Here is a 19272-nt window from a genome sequence, read left to right on the forward strand (position 1 = left end):
TGACAGCTAGTATTCTGTTGTTCCTCTGAGTGAAATATGATGTGCTTGCAATATGTTTTGGGGATTCACTAACTAGGGCTGTGTCCACATAATTTGTAATCAAGTTCATGCATGAGTAGCTGAAATATAATGTTCCTGTGAACATTTAAGACTGTCTCAAAATCGAATTGAATTCTCCATTTATATAGGCAGGAGTGTTCATGTGTATGCAATAATGAGGCTTTGAAGAATGTTGGAGAAATTTAGAAAAGGAGTAAAAACTAGATGGGAATCAAAAAAAAGAAAAACCAGAGAACTATAGCATTACAAAGCTAAAGATAAAACTGGATAAATTTAGTTTTTCAGACATAAATCACAAAATGAAATACCAAAATGAGAATAAAAAATTCTGAGTTTGATCCTATTTGAACTTCTGAGTTGAAATACTTTTTCCTCTAATTTTTGGATGTTGAATAGAGATAATTCAAGTTTCTAAGTATAATATTGAATATGCATTTATCTTAAAACTTTGCACATACACATTAAAAGCACATTTGTGGAAATGTTGTAAACAAGGAATTACCATGTTTTACCCATGTTATCATCCATAGCTGCTAGATTAATCCTCTCAAGAAATCTCTAATTATACCACTTCTTTATTCCATGAATTTACTGAATGAAGTTCAAACTTCTTTTTTAAAAAATTTTTTATAAACTTTATTGAGACTGAGTACACAATATTCTTTTTTTTTAATGGACAGCATTTGACTATAGTTAATGAATTCAAACTTCTTAACTTGAAATTCAGAGTCCTTCATGATCTGGTCTCAGTTAGTACCTCTTGTCTTACCTCTCATTCCAAACCATGATCTGCATGCAAAGTGCTTTTTCCGAAGTACACACAAGCCATTTGTTCATCCAACGAACATATATTGAGAATTTAGAACTCTGGGGATTCAAAGACAAAAATATACATATTCAGTTTATTTATATTCAGGTATGTATCCAAGAAGCTCAGGAAGGGGTGGAAATTACACAAGCAAAATGACCTCCCTTCATTTCAAGTAGCCTCCCCATGCATTTCCATAAATGGAAACTTTTCCATGAAGTCGTCCCTGTTTCCTCCAAAGAAAGTAATCCATTCATTCCATAGTTCATTATGATTTCTCTATTTTAATACTAGGCAACAACTACCTACTTTTATACTAATCTATATATATCCTCCATAAATCAGTTGTATTCTTAAGTCAAGGATAATGTTTCAGATAGTTCCTGTCTTCCACAATCTCCAAACTTTGTAACAATTCAACAATCTGTTGAATGAATAAAATCATTCTTTTCTCCTCCTTAATTGTTCACCTCCTTACAAATGTAGGTGGAAAAAAGCTATCATTTCTCTCATCCATGACTGCAATGGGTACAAAATCAAAACATTCAATGCTTGAAATGAAAAAAAAAAACAAAAATAGCTTACTTACTTTCAAAAGATTCATAGCACATTTTGTGCAATTTTATACTGAATACAATTTTTGCTTTTATAAGGGAAAATAAAACATACCTGTTGGAAATTAATAAAAACATAATTGTTTCTATCATACAGCTATAAAATTTTGCATTTATCATTTATTTAATCCCTTATAATTAATTCTTTAAAATTATTTTAATCTATCTTTTTATAAAATGTTAAGTAATAAAACCTGTGTAATTATTCTTGAAAATGACTCTAAAAATTATAAATAGATAAAATTTATAATTTTGCATCTATGATAGGATTTTTATAACTTTGCACTCTTAACAAAGTGCAGCTTACATTTTTTGTTATAAAATTGAATAAATACAAATTAGTTTCTATCCTGAATATAGATCATTATACATAACTTGCTAGACACATCCAAAAATACTTACTTGAAATAATAATTATAATGAAGATGATTAAATAACTACAGATATAATCATTATGAATCTTATCTTTATAACATTATGCCAAATATGTTAGTAACACTTATCTAAATTTCAACATGTTCTTACAATCTACATAAATTTACTAGTGATAAATATACTTGAATTTCAGCCAATGCATTAAAAATTATGCATAGGATGAATTTTTTTTTAATTTTTCATTTTTTCAGTTAAAATCTTCTCAAATTAAAAAGTAAAATGCCATGTTTTAATTTCTTGGGCAGGCTAATTATGAGACTATTATTCATTGTTAAAACTTTGACTAAAACAGGAATGGTAAATCTTATTGAGAAAGATTTTTTCATTTATTATTTTTCATAATAGATACTCAGTAAATGTTTGAAGAAATGAGGCAATAGGTCTCCACAGTTTCGTTGTCAGAACTCTTTATGTTTATGCCAATAGGACATAGTAATCATGTCATATACATTTTCTTTTTTTAATTTATTTTTTATTTTTTATTTCAGCATATTACAGGGGTCTATTGTCTAACTTCCATAAAATCGAGACTTTGCTTTATTCAATATTAACTCATTGTTTTGACTTATTAATAGTAGGAACTAAATTATAGTAATGATAATTATTAACTGCCTCGTTAGAGAAGAACATTCATCCCATTTGGGCTCTTAGTGTTGGTTCCTAGAACCACCTCAAGAGGACCCACCAGCCCAGCACACACTACGCATTGTTATAATCCTCTAACAATACTCTGGATGGCTCCCCTATGCCATTGGTATAGCAAGGTCAGCATTGTAATAACCAATGTGAAAGCTATGAAATCACTTCTTATTCCCTTCTTGAGGCAACTTTATCAGAGTTAGAAAACATTAAGCTTACAAGATGCTAGATAAGGATCTATTATCATGTTTACAGGGTGATAGACGGAGATCTGTCGTTCATGTGGACATAGCCTAAATAAAAGGATGAGTTCTGTTCTTAAAATATTCCCGCCTAGCGGAATGAACATATGAAAATTATCAAGTCCACATGAAATGTCATCTTACAGTGAATTACAGTGAATTCTTCCCCGCCTCTTTTGTAATACAAATAATGCTTGATTGTTTTCTAAAGCTATAGAGCTAACTCTGAAATATTTCTTGTGTAAACATAAGTTTACCTTGAGCCAAAACATTGCCAGAGTTGGAAAGGCTACTTTTAAACAAACAAGAAAATCAACAGTGAAAAGAGGAGCCTAGTGCCCAATTTCTGTTTTCTGGAGATCCCTTGGAGAACTGGCTGGTAATAAATAAACAACTGAGGTGTGTACAAGGAAACAACAGCAAGCTCTTTTCTGTCTTTGCACAGTTCAGAGACAAAACAGGGGTCACGCATGCCCCAGCAAGTCTGCTTCATATTCAGGCACCGCTTACAGGGACCACGGAAGTCTCCAGTAGAAGTCATGCTTAATAAAATGCAAACTCGCCTACGAAAATGCCAACGTTTTCATTTTGTTTTGATGACTCTCTTAGAGAATAACAATGTTCAGCTTAGATTTTTCTTTTACTTGTAGTGCCCTTTGGGGAAGAACATTTTTTTTTCTTTTAAAAGCCACACAAAGTTTAACTCAAGCAGTCTCATTGTTCTTTCTCCCGTGAAGCTCGCAAGAAAAGACTAATGTATTACTTAATGAAGCTATTCATTGCTTAATAAAAATAAGAATTAGTGGCAATAACTGTGATATTCACATTAACCTTATTTTTGTGCTTCCACATAGAAATTGCTCTGATCTAGTGTGTTTCTACCATAATTTGCTTTAAAAAAGTAAAGCAACTAGGAAATGTAAATCCAATGATAAAAGAAAGTAAGATATGTTTTTCCTTGTTATTGTAGAAGTTTGAGTTAATAACCTGTGCTAAACCCAGCTAACAAAGCCACAGGTTTTGGAAAGTGCAAAGTTCTAATACTGATGAGAAGTAGAGGAAGCTCTGAAAAGTGAAAAAAATATTTTTGACTTGAATTCTACAAATCTGGGTCATATTCCCAAGTTTATAACTTACTAGCTCATATTGGCAAGTATTCTTATTTGTTGAATCTTGATTTACTCATTTGTTCATTTTCAAAATGAAAAGTAACTCTGGCTACTCCTCAGAGTGATCACTTATTGGATTGGTAATGGTCACATGAGACTGTCCTCAAAGTTCACAGCAAACAAAAGACTGAGGAAGACCAATGTAATAAACCTCTGGTGCAGTATTTTTATAACCAATCATCAGCATTCAGTGTAGGCAGTCCCCAATATCACTTATTTGTATCTCCCTTTGAAGTATGTAAATTCACTAAATTTATAAAATCAGTTTGCCAAAAGCTTATTTTAAAAAATAGTCTTCTTTAAAGACAATAGATACATTAAGAATCTATGCTCTATGAGGTCAGTAACTTTGTTTTTGATGTACTCCTAGTGTCTAGGGCTTTGCCTGACACATAGTATTTAGTAAGTGAATGAAAGAATTCACTGAATGGGTATATCCTCCTTCACTAGATTCACAGGATGATTTAGTTCATAATTACATTCCTCATGAATATGTTCTTCATGAATATATTTATTAAGAGACTAAACCTGTGACCCTTAGCTTTTGATAAATTGAACAATCCTTAAAATACTAATATATTCACATTTATTGAATATATTTAAGAGAAATATATTCATGAATATATTCATAAGAAGAATACATTCATATTCATGGAATATATTCTAGAAGAATATTCCTTAACACAATTACCTAATAAATTGACAAATTTGATGAATTTGGTGAGTTAGTCATCCATTGATTGATCTCTAGATAATTATTTTTGGTCAATCCACTTTTCGAGAATGGGTTTTCAGTGAATTGATCTAGAGCCCCTTCTCTGCATGATGGTCAGCAGGCCTGTTACTGGCTACTGAAGTTCACCACCCTCTAAACCTGTGGGCTCAGATCACCTCCCATGAAATCTCTGTTGGAGAACAGAATAGCCCTCCAACTTCCAAAGGGAGAGAGAGATTAGAAGCCAATCTCTACTTCAAACCAAGACCTACTGAATCAGCTCCTTCTGGCTCACTGTTTTCCTTCCTTCTCCCTGAATTCTGTCCCTTCTTAATCTTTTTTTTCAGAGTCTGTGGCTCTACCTCGGGGAGATTTGTTGGTGGATGTAAATCCATAATCCCCTCATTAAAGGCTGCGGTAGACACAAAGGGGACACTCTGATCTTGACTATTGGTCTAAGAATATAATGTATATAAATCAGGTGTGACCAGCCACATGCATATCCTTTCTCAAGTAATGTGTGTTTGTTCAAACTTATCTCCCTAGCCACTAAAGGGCTTGGCCTCCAGTGGGAAGTCACCGTCATTGTGAGCCATGGCTTCTGAAGAACTCATTCTTCTCAGGTATTTGAGAGCAGAGAAGGTTGAGAACATTTAAACTAATCGAGCTGCGACAGTGGTGGGATTGCAAGAGCTGAGCATTAGGATGTCTGTCCCATCTGGTTATACCTTTTACCCTGAGAGATACAGAGATGAGAAGCTTAAGGATGAAGATGAAGAAAGCCTAAGAGAGAAAATTTCAATAAAGGGAAGTTGGTAGACTCTATGCAGTTTAAAAACAAAGCATCAACAAAATGATGATCAAAATAATAAACACTTTCCAAAAAATGGTATAATAGCAATTTCACAACTACAAATTTCTGCTTAAAACAGAAATAAAAGTGGTTGTAAATGATGGTGAACATTTAACTTTAAAACCTACTAATTGGCATATTTATTTAAAAAAACAAATTAAGAAATAAAAAGATAATCCATAAGCCTTTAAATAGAAAAAAATGGAATATAAGAAAAATAATCAGAAAAGCATAAATGGCATGGTAGTGTTCTCATTGCCCAGTAAAGTTAGGAGATACAATGAAAGGATGATGGGTTATATAAACTAGGGTTCTTAACCTGTGAGAGGACCTAAACCACTGAAATTGTGTACAAATTTAGGGTATATGTAAGAGTTTTTCTTAGAATGGGATACATAATTTTCATTAGATTCTCAATGGTAGACCATTGAAATTTTTCCATGGAAATTTAGTCTTGGAGTAGTTATTTAATTTTTTAACATCCTAAAATATCGGTCTCCATAAGCTCAGCATAGTAAGAGTCTAATTAGGTTTCCTGTATTTAATAGCAAATAATGTCATATTATATATTGGGTTCCCCATTGTTTAATAATGCAGAAAACAAAGCATAAAGTGGGAACTGAATAAAATTTAGGTTGGATTTAAAAATAAATATCATCATTACTTTGACTCCACTTGAAACAGTTTATATATTATTGAGGTAAAAATTATATACAGTTGAGTCTCATTATTCTCATTAGTAGATATATATAGTTCTGTTCTAATTAGCAAATACTAAATCCTTTTTCCTGTGGGAAATACAGGGTTAGGTTCCTGCCAGCAGCTGGTCACAACATTTACATCAACCAATCAATACATAACCTTGTTCTGTGTGTGTTTCTGTTTAAAGTTACCTTATTTAATATATAACATTGATTTATTAACATCGAACTCATGGCCAACAGCATTACAATTTAAACCTGAAACCAGCTTATCTAACAAACATGTTTTCTCTATGTAAGGCATACAATAGCCTCTTGCACTTAGGAACACTAAATGGCACTTCAGCACTACGTTTGGGGACAGCCTTTAAAAGCAAAATCAACAAAAATGCACAAATGTGGCACTAAATACCCACTGAAAAGAACGCTGTTTACAGGATAACAGGTGAAACAAGAAGGCAAAGCACTGCCTTGCTCAACTTCAGTTGGAAACTTGTACTTTGGGAGACTCAGGTATGTCACTACCCTGTGCACGCCTGTCTGTGAATTGCCACAGAAGTCCCACAGGTATTGATTTTGAACTTACAAATAAATTTTAGCAAGTAGGCAAACTCACAGACACTGAATCTGAGCATAATGAGGATCAACTGTACATAAAATGCACAGATCTTAAAAGAAAGTACGATTCAGTGGATTTTGATCAATATATATGTTTAGGCAATCAACACCACAATCAGAAAATAGAACATTTTCATTACCTCAGAAAGCCCTTTGTACCAACTTACAGATCATTCCCACTCGCATTCACCAACCCCCGACAGGTAACCACCACTCTGATTTTATCACCTTTGATTAGGTTTGCCTATTTTTGAATTTCGTATGAAAGGATTCATAGAGTATGTAATTTTTGTGTGCATGTTTTTTCATGCAACACAATGTTTTTAAAATATATTCATTCTGTTTCTAGTATCACTAGTTCATGCTTCTTTATAATGTAGCAATATCTCCTTATTTAAATATATACTGTGTGGATATATAATTATTTCCCATTTGGAACTGTTGTAAATAAAGCTGTCAAAACATTCCTGTATGAGTATTTTTGCAACATATATTTTGGTTTTGCCGGGTAAATACTTAGGAAGGGAATTGTTGAATAGTAGGATCAATATATGTTTAACTTTATTTAAAAACTGTCAAAAAGTTTTCCAAAATGGTTCTACAATTTTTACTCCCAGCAGCAAAGTATGAAAGTTCAAATTGTTCCAGATCCTGGTCAGTCCTTTTAATTTTTAGCCACTGAAATGGGGTCTAACATTGTATATCATTGTTTTCATTTCCATGATGACTCATGATTCAAGCACTTTTTCATATGCCTATGAGTAATTAATAGATCTTTGTGATATTATTTTTGTCCATTTTTTCTTTTAATTAGTAATTTGTAAGAGTTTTAGTATATTTTACTATATTCTATTTTCAGATATATGCATTGCAAGTATTTTCTCCTAGTCTCTTTCTTGCCTTGAATTTTCTTATTCATGAGCAAAAGTTTTTAATTTTGATGAAGCCCAAATTATCACGTGATTTTGATGCCCTCTGGGAAATCTCTGTCAACCCCAAAGTCCTGAATATATTCTGTTTTCTTTCAGAAACTTTATAATTTGGGTTTTTGTGTCTAAAATCTATCCCAAATAAATTTTTATGTGATTATGTAAAGTAGAAATCAAAGATACTTTTGAAAAATATTTAAAAAATAGAACAAAAAATTTAAAACAACTTTTCTTTCTCTATTGAATTGTCTTGGTGTCTTTGTCAAGAAACAATTGACTACATATATGTGGATCTATTTCTGAGCTCTCTCTGGGAATATAACTTTATAGTAATTCTTGAAATCAAGGGATAAATCCTTTAATTTTATTTTTTTTATTTCGAATATTTAAGATTTCTTTGCATTGTCTTATACGTTTTAGAATCTTCTTGTATATTATTTCTGCAAAGCCTAGTGTTGAGATTTTCATTAGAATTTCACGGCATATATCTCCATTTATTTAGCTCTTTAATTTCTCTCAATAATGATTCCGAGGTATTAGTATGAAACTTTAAACTCTCCCCAAATGACTCTAATGTACAGACAAGTTAAGAAACACTTACCTCGATCTTTTCTTTCTTAGAAGTTTCAAGAAAAGAATCTGTTTCATTCTTAAGATTCTACATATTAAATAAGTGGAGTGGTCATTTCTAACAAAACACATAAACAATGTCGTGCAATCTGCTCTCTCCAATATATTTGTTACTTTAAGTTTCCATTCAAATAATTCTTTCAGAAGAAAGACATATTCCAAAGTGACTTGCTGTGTTTATACCTGCACAGAAAAACATTTGGCAGTTTGTTAGCTTAAAAAATAAAAGTATCTTTTGTCTGTACAAGCACCTTATTACATGTTTTATCTGACTACAATTAATCATATTTGTAAGGTGGTTTGGACTGGCAAGTGAAAATGAGCAAGATTAAATTGAATAAATTTTCTTATGGTATGGAATTTACATAGATAATATATGTGTATTTACATAGAAATGCATATTCCCTTTTTTCTTTTTATTACATAAATATATAATTGATAATTAATAAGATACATCATTAGCACACCGTAGGACACGGTAACAGGCTAAAGATGGATTCATATTCTAGGAAATTTTTCTTTCAAGAGTGAATATTGAATAAAAGACTGAAAACTCCAGTCACTGTAATTTTATTTGAGGCATTTTCCAACAGATGTTACATCTTGGTTTGTGCCTATATTTTAAATACTTTCTTTTTTTCAGTGTTCATTAAACCAGTCTTTTCTTCTTGTCTCTGATAAGAGCAACATCTGTTTCTTCTTGTTCAATCAAAGCAACCACCTCAAGACTCTTTAAAAATAATATCATTATAAAGACAGCATGGATAGAATATTCTCCATTAACATTTTACATTTGCATACAAAATAAGTATTTCTACTTGTTGTAAGTATATGTTATAAGTTATGGAGATATTAGAGAAAATACTATTAACAATTTAGTTATCTTATAGAAAAGGATAAGACCAGAGGCTGGAATATAGTTTCAAAGATGTTGGTTTTAGGTTAGAATGCTCTTCGTAGAAATATCATTTCCTTTTATAATGTACAGTTGAAAGGTTTTTATCATTATGAATTATTGGATAACTGGAGACATCTATTATGAAGTAACATCAATTTTTAAGTGTAAAATTAAATCCAAACTGTTACAATAGTATATATTTTTAAAACAAATATACTTTGGAAATTATGTACCCAGTTTATACCAGTCTCCTCAAAGTTAGTCACCATGAGAAGCCCTTGCTTGGAATTGGATTTAATTTTTGGAAATATTTCACAGACATTCAGAACCACCATATATTGATACTCTAGTTGGGAAAAATATGTATATTTTGAGGAGGAGAAAGTAAATCAATAATTATGAAGAAATAAAATTGATTTTATTGTATAACTCAAAATTGGCTTAGACTCTGTTGACCCTGATATTAACAAGAGATATATTCAGATACCTTTCCAAATCCCAAATTCCTTACCACTGATATCACACTATTGAATTTATATGGGGGAGGAGGGTATTTGTCCACAAAGAAGACCCTTTTTTTTATCATTTTATAATAGGTAATGTTTGCAGCATTAAAGTCCAAAAACCCAAGTTGATATTTAAAGAACTAGGTTCACTCATTGGATAAAAAGCAAAGCTAATATTTATTGAGTGCTAACTATGTGCCAGGCATTGTTCTAAATGATAACATATATACTTAATCCTCACAATAACGCCATGAAATAGATTCTTTCACTATTTTCATTCTATAGAAAAGGAAATTGAGGCATTAAAAAGGCTAACTCGCTGAAGGCCCAGATAATAGGTGAGCAGAAATGAGATTTGTGTCCAGTTTGACTTCAGTATCTGTGCTCTTATCTACTATGTTATTCTAACTTTTCAGGGTGGGACTATCAATCACACACCCCTGGGTTCTAATCCTGTCTCAGGCTCTTACGTGGCATGTTACATGTGTGCCTGAGTACAGTACGATTCCAAATATAAGACAATTTCCCATCCTCTCCAGAAGATCATGGACTACTTTTTTAGTAGGTGAAAATGTTGATAATATTTATTATGTCTTTTGAAAATTACTTACATAAATAATTTAGAAAGTTCATTTTTCACTCTTTTTAGAAATAATTTTGTTCTAATGTCTTCACATGCAGCTTTAATACAGTGTCTTTGTCATACCTTTGTGAATCATCTAACACATTTTTGTGGAACAAATCATCATTACCTCTATACAAGTTGTTTGAGATACAGGAATTTTTCCCACATCTAATCGTCTAATGCCACGGCACTGTACTTGTTTTTCCAAGCCTCAAATTTCCATTAGCATAACTCCAGACTCATTTTTTTCATATGTGTAAATTCATAATCTCCACATGGGTAAAAACTTACATTGCTTTCTTCTTAGAAAGCTTCCTTAGCACTACACCAATATTTGTTACTGTGAGATAATAAACACCAAAGAAAAATTACTAAGTTTAATTCTCAGGTTTCTTCTCTGTGAAAGGAAACTAATCAAAGTTTCTATGTTTTTTGTCCTAATAATACACACACACACACACACCCTGCTTCTGGTGTGCCAGATTCCACTCTAATGCTCTCTAAATACTAATCCTCCTACTCCAAGCAAAGCTTTGAAGTAGGTACCGTTATTTTGATTTTAAAGGAGAAAAGCCTGCAGCACGGAGAGGTTAGGAATTGCATGGGTTGGCGAGGCACAGAGCAGACGCAGGCAGTCTGGCTCATGGCTGGTGAATCGCTGTGTGCCCTTCCGCTGTTGCCCCTCACCGTTGGGAAGAGTCACCATGGTGATGCGCACAGTGTGGGTGTGTGGTTGGTGCCAGACACGTATGAGCCATGTGAGACATGGTCTCTTTCAAGTATCAATAAGCATCCTTCTCTTTTGCTCTGGTCCTGCCTGAGTCACTGTTCAGCCCACAGGGCCCCACTGCATCTGGGAGTGGGAGTCGCTGGCGAGTCTCTCCATTTTTGAGACATTCATTGGCTCTAGAGTAGTGGGTAAAAGAATAATATCTCTTTAACAGCAAAGGAGAAAGGCTGCTTTAATCCTGTTTGGTGATGTATTCTTTGTCATTTATGACTTGCAAAATTTGCAATAAGACTTGCGTTAATGATACATTGTGTTTTTTTTTCCCCCCCCCGAATAAGCACATGAGTATTTATTATAAGAATGCATCTTATAACATTGATTTGGTCAACTGTGGGAATTTGAGTGAATTTCATATATTGGAAAAACTCTCCAATTTTATTAATTTTCCATTTGATATGAATTAAAAATTATGAAACAATATGGTTAATTTTAAAAAATGCTTTTAAACTGTTATTCCTTCTAGCTTCCCTGAAGCAGAAATAATTCTATACTACTTCCTCTGAGTGACAGATAGCCTAGAAAGGGATAAAGACAAAACCCATTCTGGAACACGTTTGCAGGAGAGGTCACACACTTTGATTTTAGTCCATGTTTCCTGCAGTCGTTCAGAGGTGGACGTGGGCAGAGGAGGTGTGTGCTGAGCCTATGGTGCCCTTTCTGTTCTCACCATGACATTGGGAGGCTGAGTCCTGAGTAGCGGGAAAAACTACTGTTCATGTGTCAAAAGGTCTAGATGAGGGTCTCATCTCTACAAACTAACAACAAGATAGCATGTTCAAGGTCAGCAAGCCACTCATAAAATGGAGAGAGTGAACACAAAGTCCTCTTTGCTCATAGTTCCACAAAGTATGGAAGTTACTTTAGTGAATACTCATGGACTTTTTTTAATGTGCCTTCATGGGAAAATATCCTACTATTTCCTGTTCAGATATGTGACATAAAATTTCCATTTAAATTACAATTTTAAGGCAAAAACATCAGTGTAAGAAAATACTAAAAGATATGTTAATATATATAGTATGTGTGCTGATGGTCCGACACAACAAAAATCTGATGGCACAAATGATTGAAAGTTGGTAGATGAAACAGGATGACGTTTCAGTTTATATTTCCAGCTCTAATCCTATAGCAGACCCAGGAATTTAGCTCCTTTCCAGATGTGGTGGCAAATGGAAATGTGTAAGAGTGTGTGCGTGTGTGTGTGCGTGTGTGTATGTAGTATAAGAGAACTCTGATGGTGAATGTGTAGGGGCTATGTGGCATGTTTTGTGTTGGTTTTTGCTTTGTTTTGTGATTATAAGAATTCAAGTTTTGGAATCAGATATCTGAGTTTCAATTCTAAGCTCTGCCATTTAGCACCTATAGGATACTTGCACTTTATTAGACTCAGACCCTCACCTATATATTGGAGATAATAATTGCTCAAAAAAAATTCTGTGAAGTATAAGAACAGTATATCTATGTATGCTCACATATACAGACATCATGACATTCTATTCTTCTCTAGAGAGAGCCTTCAGACTACTATTTTTTTATAATATTTTTTATAAAATTTAAAAGAAGTAGTTTCTTTTCATTTGAGCCATTGGGTCATCCTTGCCACATTTAATAATGAACTTTATTATTTGGGGGGCCCATTTATATCACAAATTGCTGAAATATACCTCTTCATGATTAACATTAAAGTTTCAAAATAATGATTGGAATTAAAGTGAACAGGAATCACAGTTTAAGCTCCAGTACAGCAGTGGCTGTTATCAGCAAGGCTCCTTTAATCTGGGCTCCAATTTCTTTAGTAATTAAGTTCCTTGTAAAAACTAAAATAACATTTTAATTTTAATCTGATTAAAATAATAGTCCTTTTTGCCATGAACAATTAAACTGATGATGTTCCATTTATAAATTAATTTCATGATGAAGAAATTTTCATAAGAATTTTCTGAAAAGTTTCCTGGTCTACAATTTAGCATGGCTGAAGATATTTTATATGTGACTTTCTCTGGATGTGTGATTCTTTAGGATTAGATTTGGGGACTGAATATTTGTAACATTGATGTCTTTGAGATCCCTGTCCCCAAATGGCACTTTATAGCATGGTTTGTCAAATTATAAGGGCAAAAACCAAAATCAGAATCAAAGCCATGCACTCCAATTGTTAATCAACAGTAAATCTGGTTTTGTACTTTAAAGCAAAATGTTATGGTGACGATATCATCCTTGATGCATCAGTTCTGTGGGAATATCCAAAGGGAATAACTTGAGAAGGAAGTATTTCAGCATACGCTATTGCTTGTCTGACAGCTAACTGACTTTAATTTCAGGATAAGACATTACATTTGCATGGTAACTTTATGGTACAAGAGATTTTATTTCTGTTGTTCTTCATGAAATATTTGAAAGGCAAGAAAGAAAAGAATTAAAGAATTGTTTTCCCAATTTTTATATAGATGGGAAAAGAAAAACTCTGAGATTAAATGACTTACTAAAGATATTCTTGTCAGAAACAGAATTTAAATTAAAATCATGCCTTTTTTTCTTTTCCAATGAGGAACTATCTTACAAAGCAATCTATAAGTACCAAAAAGTAGACCCTAATGGAAGAATTTGGGCGCATATAGTTTATTGGTCCAATAAATGGAAGAGGGCAGAAGGGAAGTGAGACAAAGAAGGGTAGAAAGCCCCAAAAGGGGTTCTTTAATAAGGAGTTGCTACTATGGGAAACTAGGAGGATCCCAATGGAACCACTCTGAGAGACCATAGTAACTGCTGCTCCTTGCACACCTGATCTTCTGGCTGGTCCCTCTTCACACATCATGGAAAGCCATTGCTGTATATGGGAGTCATCTGCAGGTGACAGCCAGGGTGGGCTGCAGGGACATGCTTCATTGAATACCTTGGTAACTGGACAAGGCCCATTACTATGTGTTTAGGGTAATGCAGATTTCCAGGAAGATTTATTGATATTAAATTAAACTTAATGACAACAAAAATATTTACCTGCTGAACTTATTTCTTACCCTTAGAATTGATCATATTGCACATGACTATTTCCAGCCTAGAAGCCATAGTCTGCAATGCAAATGCTACTTTTACTGCTGTCTTATGTTCCGTCATCGACTTGGCCGTCTATGAAACTCAGAAGGCCAAATTCCTACTCGTGATCACCCCCTCCTTTTCATTCACGCATTCGTTCTCACCTACTATGTACCAGGCACTGTTTTAAGTGCTAAGTTTTTAATACAGGATAAAATAGACAAAATCCCTGACCTCACAGAGCTTATTTATCATCAAGTGGTAGAAGGCAGAAAATGAAACACAAAAACTAGTAAACAAATATGTAATAGATTTGGTAATGAGAGGAGCTATAAGGAAAAATAAAGCTTAGAAAAGAAGTGATATTGAAGGAGAGGGGGACATGATACTTTATATAGAATGGTTAGGAAAGACCTCTCCGATAAGGTGACATTTGCACAGAGACCTGATGTGAGAGAGCAAAGCCATGCAGACAGTTCACACAGGGTGTTCCAGATGGCTCGCATGACATTTCTGAGTTCACCATAAGGACGTTAGTCAGGACTTTTAGTGAGTTCAGAAGCACCGGAAAGTTGTAAGGGAAATAATGTGATCCCAATTATATTTTTTAAAGAGATAATACTACTTTTGTGGGAAAACTAGATTGTTTAAGTGCAAAGAGTACAATCAGGGGAGCTAGCTCAGGGGCTACTAAAATACTCCAGACCAAAAATGATAGTGGGGTTCACGTGGCTGTTTGCCTTATTACATTATTTATACTATGCACATTATTTATATATATTCACATGTATTATATATTTCATAATTTCAAAGTTATATTAATTAGAGCAGAGAGTTTTCTATCATTCTTCATGGAAACACAATGTGCTCAATGAGTATTACTAAATTAAAATCTGAAAATTCTAAAATAATCACTGAAAGGTGATTATTTATAATAATATTTAGTATAATATGAGAAAATACTACAGATATGTGACTATCTTCTAAGCTCCAAATGACCTTAAGTTTTTCTTTAAAATAGCATCTCTGTTTTGTAGTATAAACCTATCACTAGTTTATGCTTTTTCTGTAAAGGACGGTGCATAGTAAATGGTCCAGGCTGTGCGGGCCATACAGTGTAACCGTCTGATTCTTGTTACAGGGCACATAATATGCAAACAAATGGGCTTCACTGTATTGCAGTAAAACTTTATACAGGCACTAAAATTTGAATTGTTTATAGTCTTCACATGTCCCTAAGTATTATTTTTCTTTTCATATCTTTTCCACCATTTAAACATGTAAAAACCATTCTTAGCTCATAGGTTATACAAAAACAGGTGGCAGCAGGTCAGATTTGAGCCACAAACCATGGTTTGCAGACTCCTGGCATGAATTATCAGGAGTTTGGAAATAGGGAGATAGTATTAATGCCATTGGGGCATGTGGGGAAAAGAATGGGTTGAATAGGCCGGGCGCGGTGGCTCACGCCTGTAATCCTAGCACTCTGGGAGGCCGAGGTGGGCGGATCGTTTGAGCTCAGGAGTTCGAGACCAGCCTGAGCAAGAGCGAGACCCCACCTCTACTAAAAATAGAAAGAAATTATATGGACAGCTAAAATATATATATAGAAAAAATTAGCCGGGTATGGTGGCGCATGCCTGTAGTCCCAGCTACTCGGGAGGCTGAGACAGGAGGATCGCTTGAGCTCAGGAGTTTGAGGTTGCTGTGAGCTAGGCTGACGCCACGGCACTCACTCTAGCCTGGGCAACAGAGTGAGACTCTGTCTCAAAAAAAAAAAAAAAAAAAAAGAATGGGTTGAATAAAGTCATTTAGTAGGTGATAATGACCAAATTTAATAATTTATTTTCTGGTTAGCTTTGCTAGATCTCAGTCTCAGATAGGAAAATGAATTTATGGGTTTTATATAATGTTTCTCTTTGTTTTTTTAAATCTTCATTTTTTTTGTGCTGTTTTTGCTCAATAACAATATTTGGCAAGTACAGTTTATAGAAATTAAGGGCTAAAGAATAAATGTGTGCTTATTGTGCTTCGTTGATTTGCTGTCATTCTATTTTGGGATGATGCCTTTACTTGCAAGGCTTGTCTTTCTTTTGTGAACCTAAAGTGTATCCTCGCATGACTTCTACCCGTGCATTCCAGATTGCACCATCTGGAGCACAATAGACCAAAATCTCTTCTCTTTGCCATAACATAGGCCTTCACAAAGTCAAAAAAGCCACACTGACCCTTGTGGACTTCTCTGCCTCTTAGTGTGTCTTAAACTCTCTCCAGATACTTTTGTTTATGGCTTCTCTCCTCTGTTTGACCCTTAATTTTCTAATTTTTCTTTGTAAAATGAACACACCCTAGAAGAAACTTTAAGCTCTTATCCACCTAATAGGTAATGCAATATAATTTCTGTTTCCAAAGATCATTGTATTAGGCAACAATGAAATGTGATTGTTTGGGGTAGGCATTGTTGGTTTATTTTGCTGGTTTTTATTTGTTTAAATATAATGTACTCCATTATAAATATACCTGATTTGTAAGTGATCAGATAATCCTGATATTATTTCCCACGATTATTAGTGATTAATCAGCACTGATAACCACACATACACATTTATTCTTTTGCCTTTTATTATTATAAACTATACTTGCCAAATATGGTTATTGAAAAAAAAAACAGTATTAAGATTTTAAAAACAGAGGGAGACATTATTTAAAGCCATGAATTCATTTTCTTATCTGAGAGTGGAATTTAGCAAAGCTAACCAGAAAATAAATTATTAAATTAAAATAGTTCATTATGAGCTACTAAATGACTTTATTCAACCCATTCTTTTCCCCAAGTACCCCCATGGCATTAATTCTATTCCCCTCGACTGGGTTATGTCATGCTTTATTCAGTCCAACGGAGTATAGAACCACTTATGATGTTAAAGAAACATGAAATATCAGTGTGAATTGTAAGCAGCACTATACTATCCTAGATGAAAATATGTAATTTTTACTGGTAATATTCTTACTTTTTGATATTAAAAAGTATGTTTAACTTAACAATATTAAGAAAAGAAATTGACTTTTATTTTGTACTTACCAGGTTCTGGGTTGAATGATGGACAGTGGCATGAGGTCCGTTTCCTAGCCAAGGAAAATTTTGCTATCCTCACCATTGATGGAGATGAAGCATCAGCAGTTCGAACCAATAGTCCTCTTCAAGTTAAAACTGGCGAGAAGTACTTCTTTGGAGGTAAGAAAGCCATTGTTTATGGGTTAATTAATACATTTGCTAAAATTGGAGTTTCAAAATGAAGTTTGATTATGACAGATTTATGTTTGATTCACTGAATTCACTAAATCTCAGGATGCAACAAACAAGAAACAAAAAATTCTGTAATTCCATTAAGCTAAAAAGAGTTGAAAATTTTTGTTTCTTCATGATGAAGATACTAATGTGATGTCAACATATTCTTCTGGTCCAACTCAAGTCTTTGACGAATAACACTTGAGATTCTGAAATCATTCCTTCTCTTCATACTCAGGATTCAGGTCCTTGAGTTATGTATTGGTCACCTATTTCTATGCAACTAATTACTCCAAACCCTAGTGTTTTAAACAACAAACATTGATTATCTCACAGTTTCTCTAGATCAGGAGTTCAGAAATGACTTAGCTGGGTGATTCTGAGTCAGGGTCTGTTATGAGGTTGCCCTCAAACTGTTGGCTGTGGCTGTGTTACTTGAGACCTTGACTGAGCTAGATTGTCTGCCTCCAAGAAGTTGTATTCACCTGGTTACAGTCCGTGCCAGCTGCTGGCTTGAGTGCCTCAGTTCTCCTCCATGTGGCCTCTGATTCTGCAGTGCCTCTCTTCTTCACGCAGCCTCTTCTATAGGTGACTGGGGAGAGACAGAAAGACAGAGAAAGAGAAAGGAAGAAAGGAGGGGAAGGGATAAGGAAGAAAGAAAGTTCTCAAGATAGAAACCATAAGTATTTTTTTAAATAATTCAATCTTGGCAGTGACATCCCATCACTACTGCCTTATACAATGTGTTTGAAGTGAGTCACTAAATCCAGCCCACACTTCAAGGAAGAGGGTTACACAAGGGTGTGAAAACCAAGAGCCAGGGATAGGGGAGCCATTTTAAAGGCTGCCAACCACCATTGCTTTACAGATTTTGGTTTCCAAGCCCAGCAGTCAGGAGAATGTTGACTTCCTCTTGGGTCTTTGGTCTGTCTTTAGGAAATACTGTCAGCAAATGATCATGATGATGCTTCCTTGGTTATATCCTCATTGGCTGAATCCTCAGAGTATATAAGAATCACCAGAACTAATTACAATTCAGATTCTCAGACCCCATCCCTGGACCTGCCTTACATGAGAAGCCATCTTATCACAAATATCTTGGTTCTTAAGAAAAGATTAGTAAAAAGACTCTCTTATGATAAATTCTGTATTTGTGAAAGAGTATTATAATAAGGACCTGCCATATTTTCTAACTGAAGAAAGGCATCCTGCCAGAAAATGACTTTTTAAGTATTAATGAACTGTGAAGACATCTTTTATTTTAAAGTACTAGATGTGTTGTGTAGATCAATACATCTTTCATTAGATTATTGGCTTCCTCATTCTAAATCAGGCAATGTGAGAGCTAAAGAAAAAAATCACAGTCTTAGGAAAGTCTTTAGTTTAAATTTAAAAACATCTATGTTACATATATTTGCCTCTGAAAATATTTCTATTAATATTCACATATCTATTATTTATATAAATATATATTTATATATCCCCATGAGTATATATATTTTCCAGTCATTGGAGTAAGCTACCTGAGAGCAGTCACCTTGTTTGTCTTGTTTCCTGCTATATCCCCCAAGGTCCTAGAATGAATCCCAAAATATGACCAATAAGTATTTATGAATGAATTGGTAAATCCAGTAAAATGGGCAAGGCAAACATTTTGTACCCAATTGTCTAATAGGAGAAACAGAAGCCCTAGGAGCTTTACTGACTTGCCACTGGAT

The 19272-nt window shown here is 33.9% G+C and overlaps 1 protein-coding gene across 1 annotated transcript in view; it reads left to right on the forward strand.

The window, feature by feature from the left end:
* CNTNAP2 (contactin associated protein 2) overlaps positions 1–19272 on the forward strand; it is a 1217706-nt gene that overhangs the window by 357139 nt on the left and 841295 nt on the right. The window contains exon 9 of the mRNA XM_069461685.1: positions 17351–17500. Coding sequence (XP_069317786.1) covers positions 17351–17500 — 150 coding nt within the window. The remainder of the gene's footprint in view (positions 1–17350; positions 17501–19272) is intronic.

Source organism: Eulemur rufifrons, chromosome 29 (genome assembly GCF_041146395.1).
Source record: "Eulemur rufifrons isolate Redbay chromosome 29, OSU_ERuf_1, whole genome shotgun sequence".
NCBI classification, from domain to species: domain Eukaryota; kingdom Metazoa; phylum Chordata; class Mammalia; order Primates; family Lemuridae; genus Eulemur; species Eulemur rufifrons.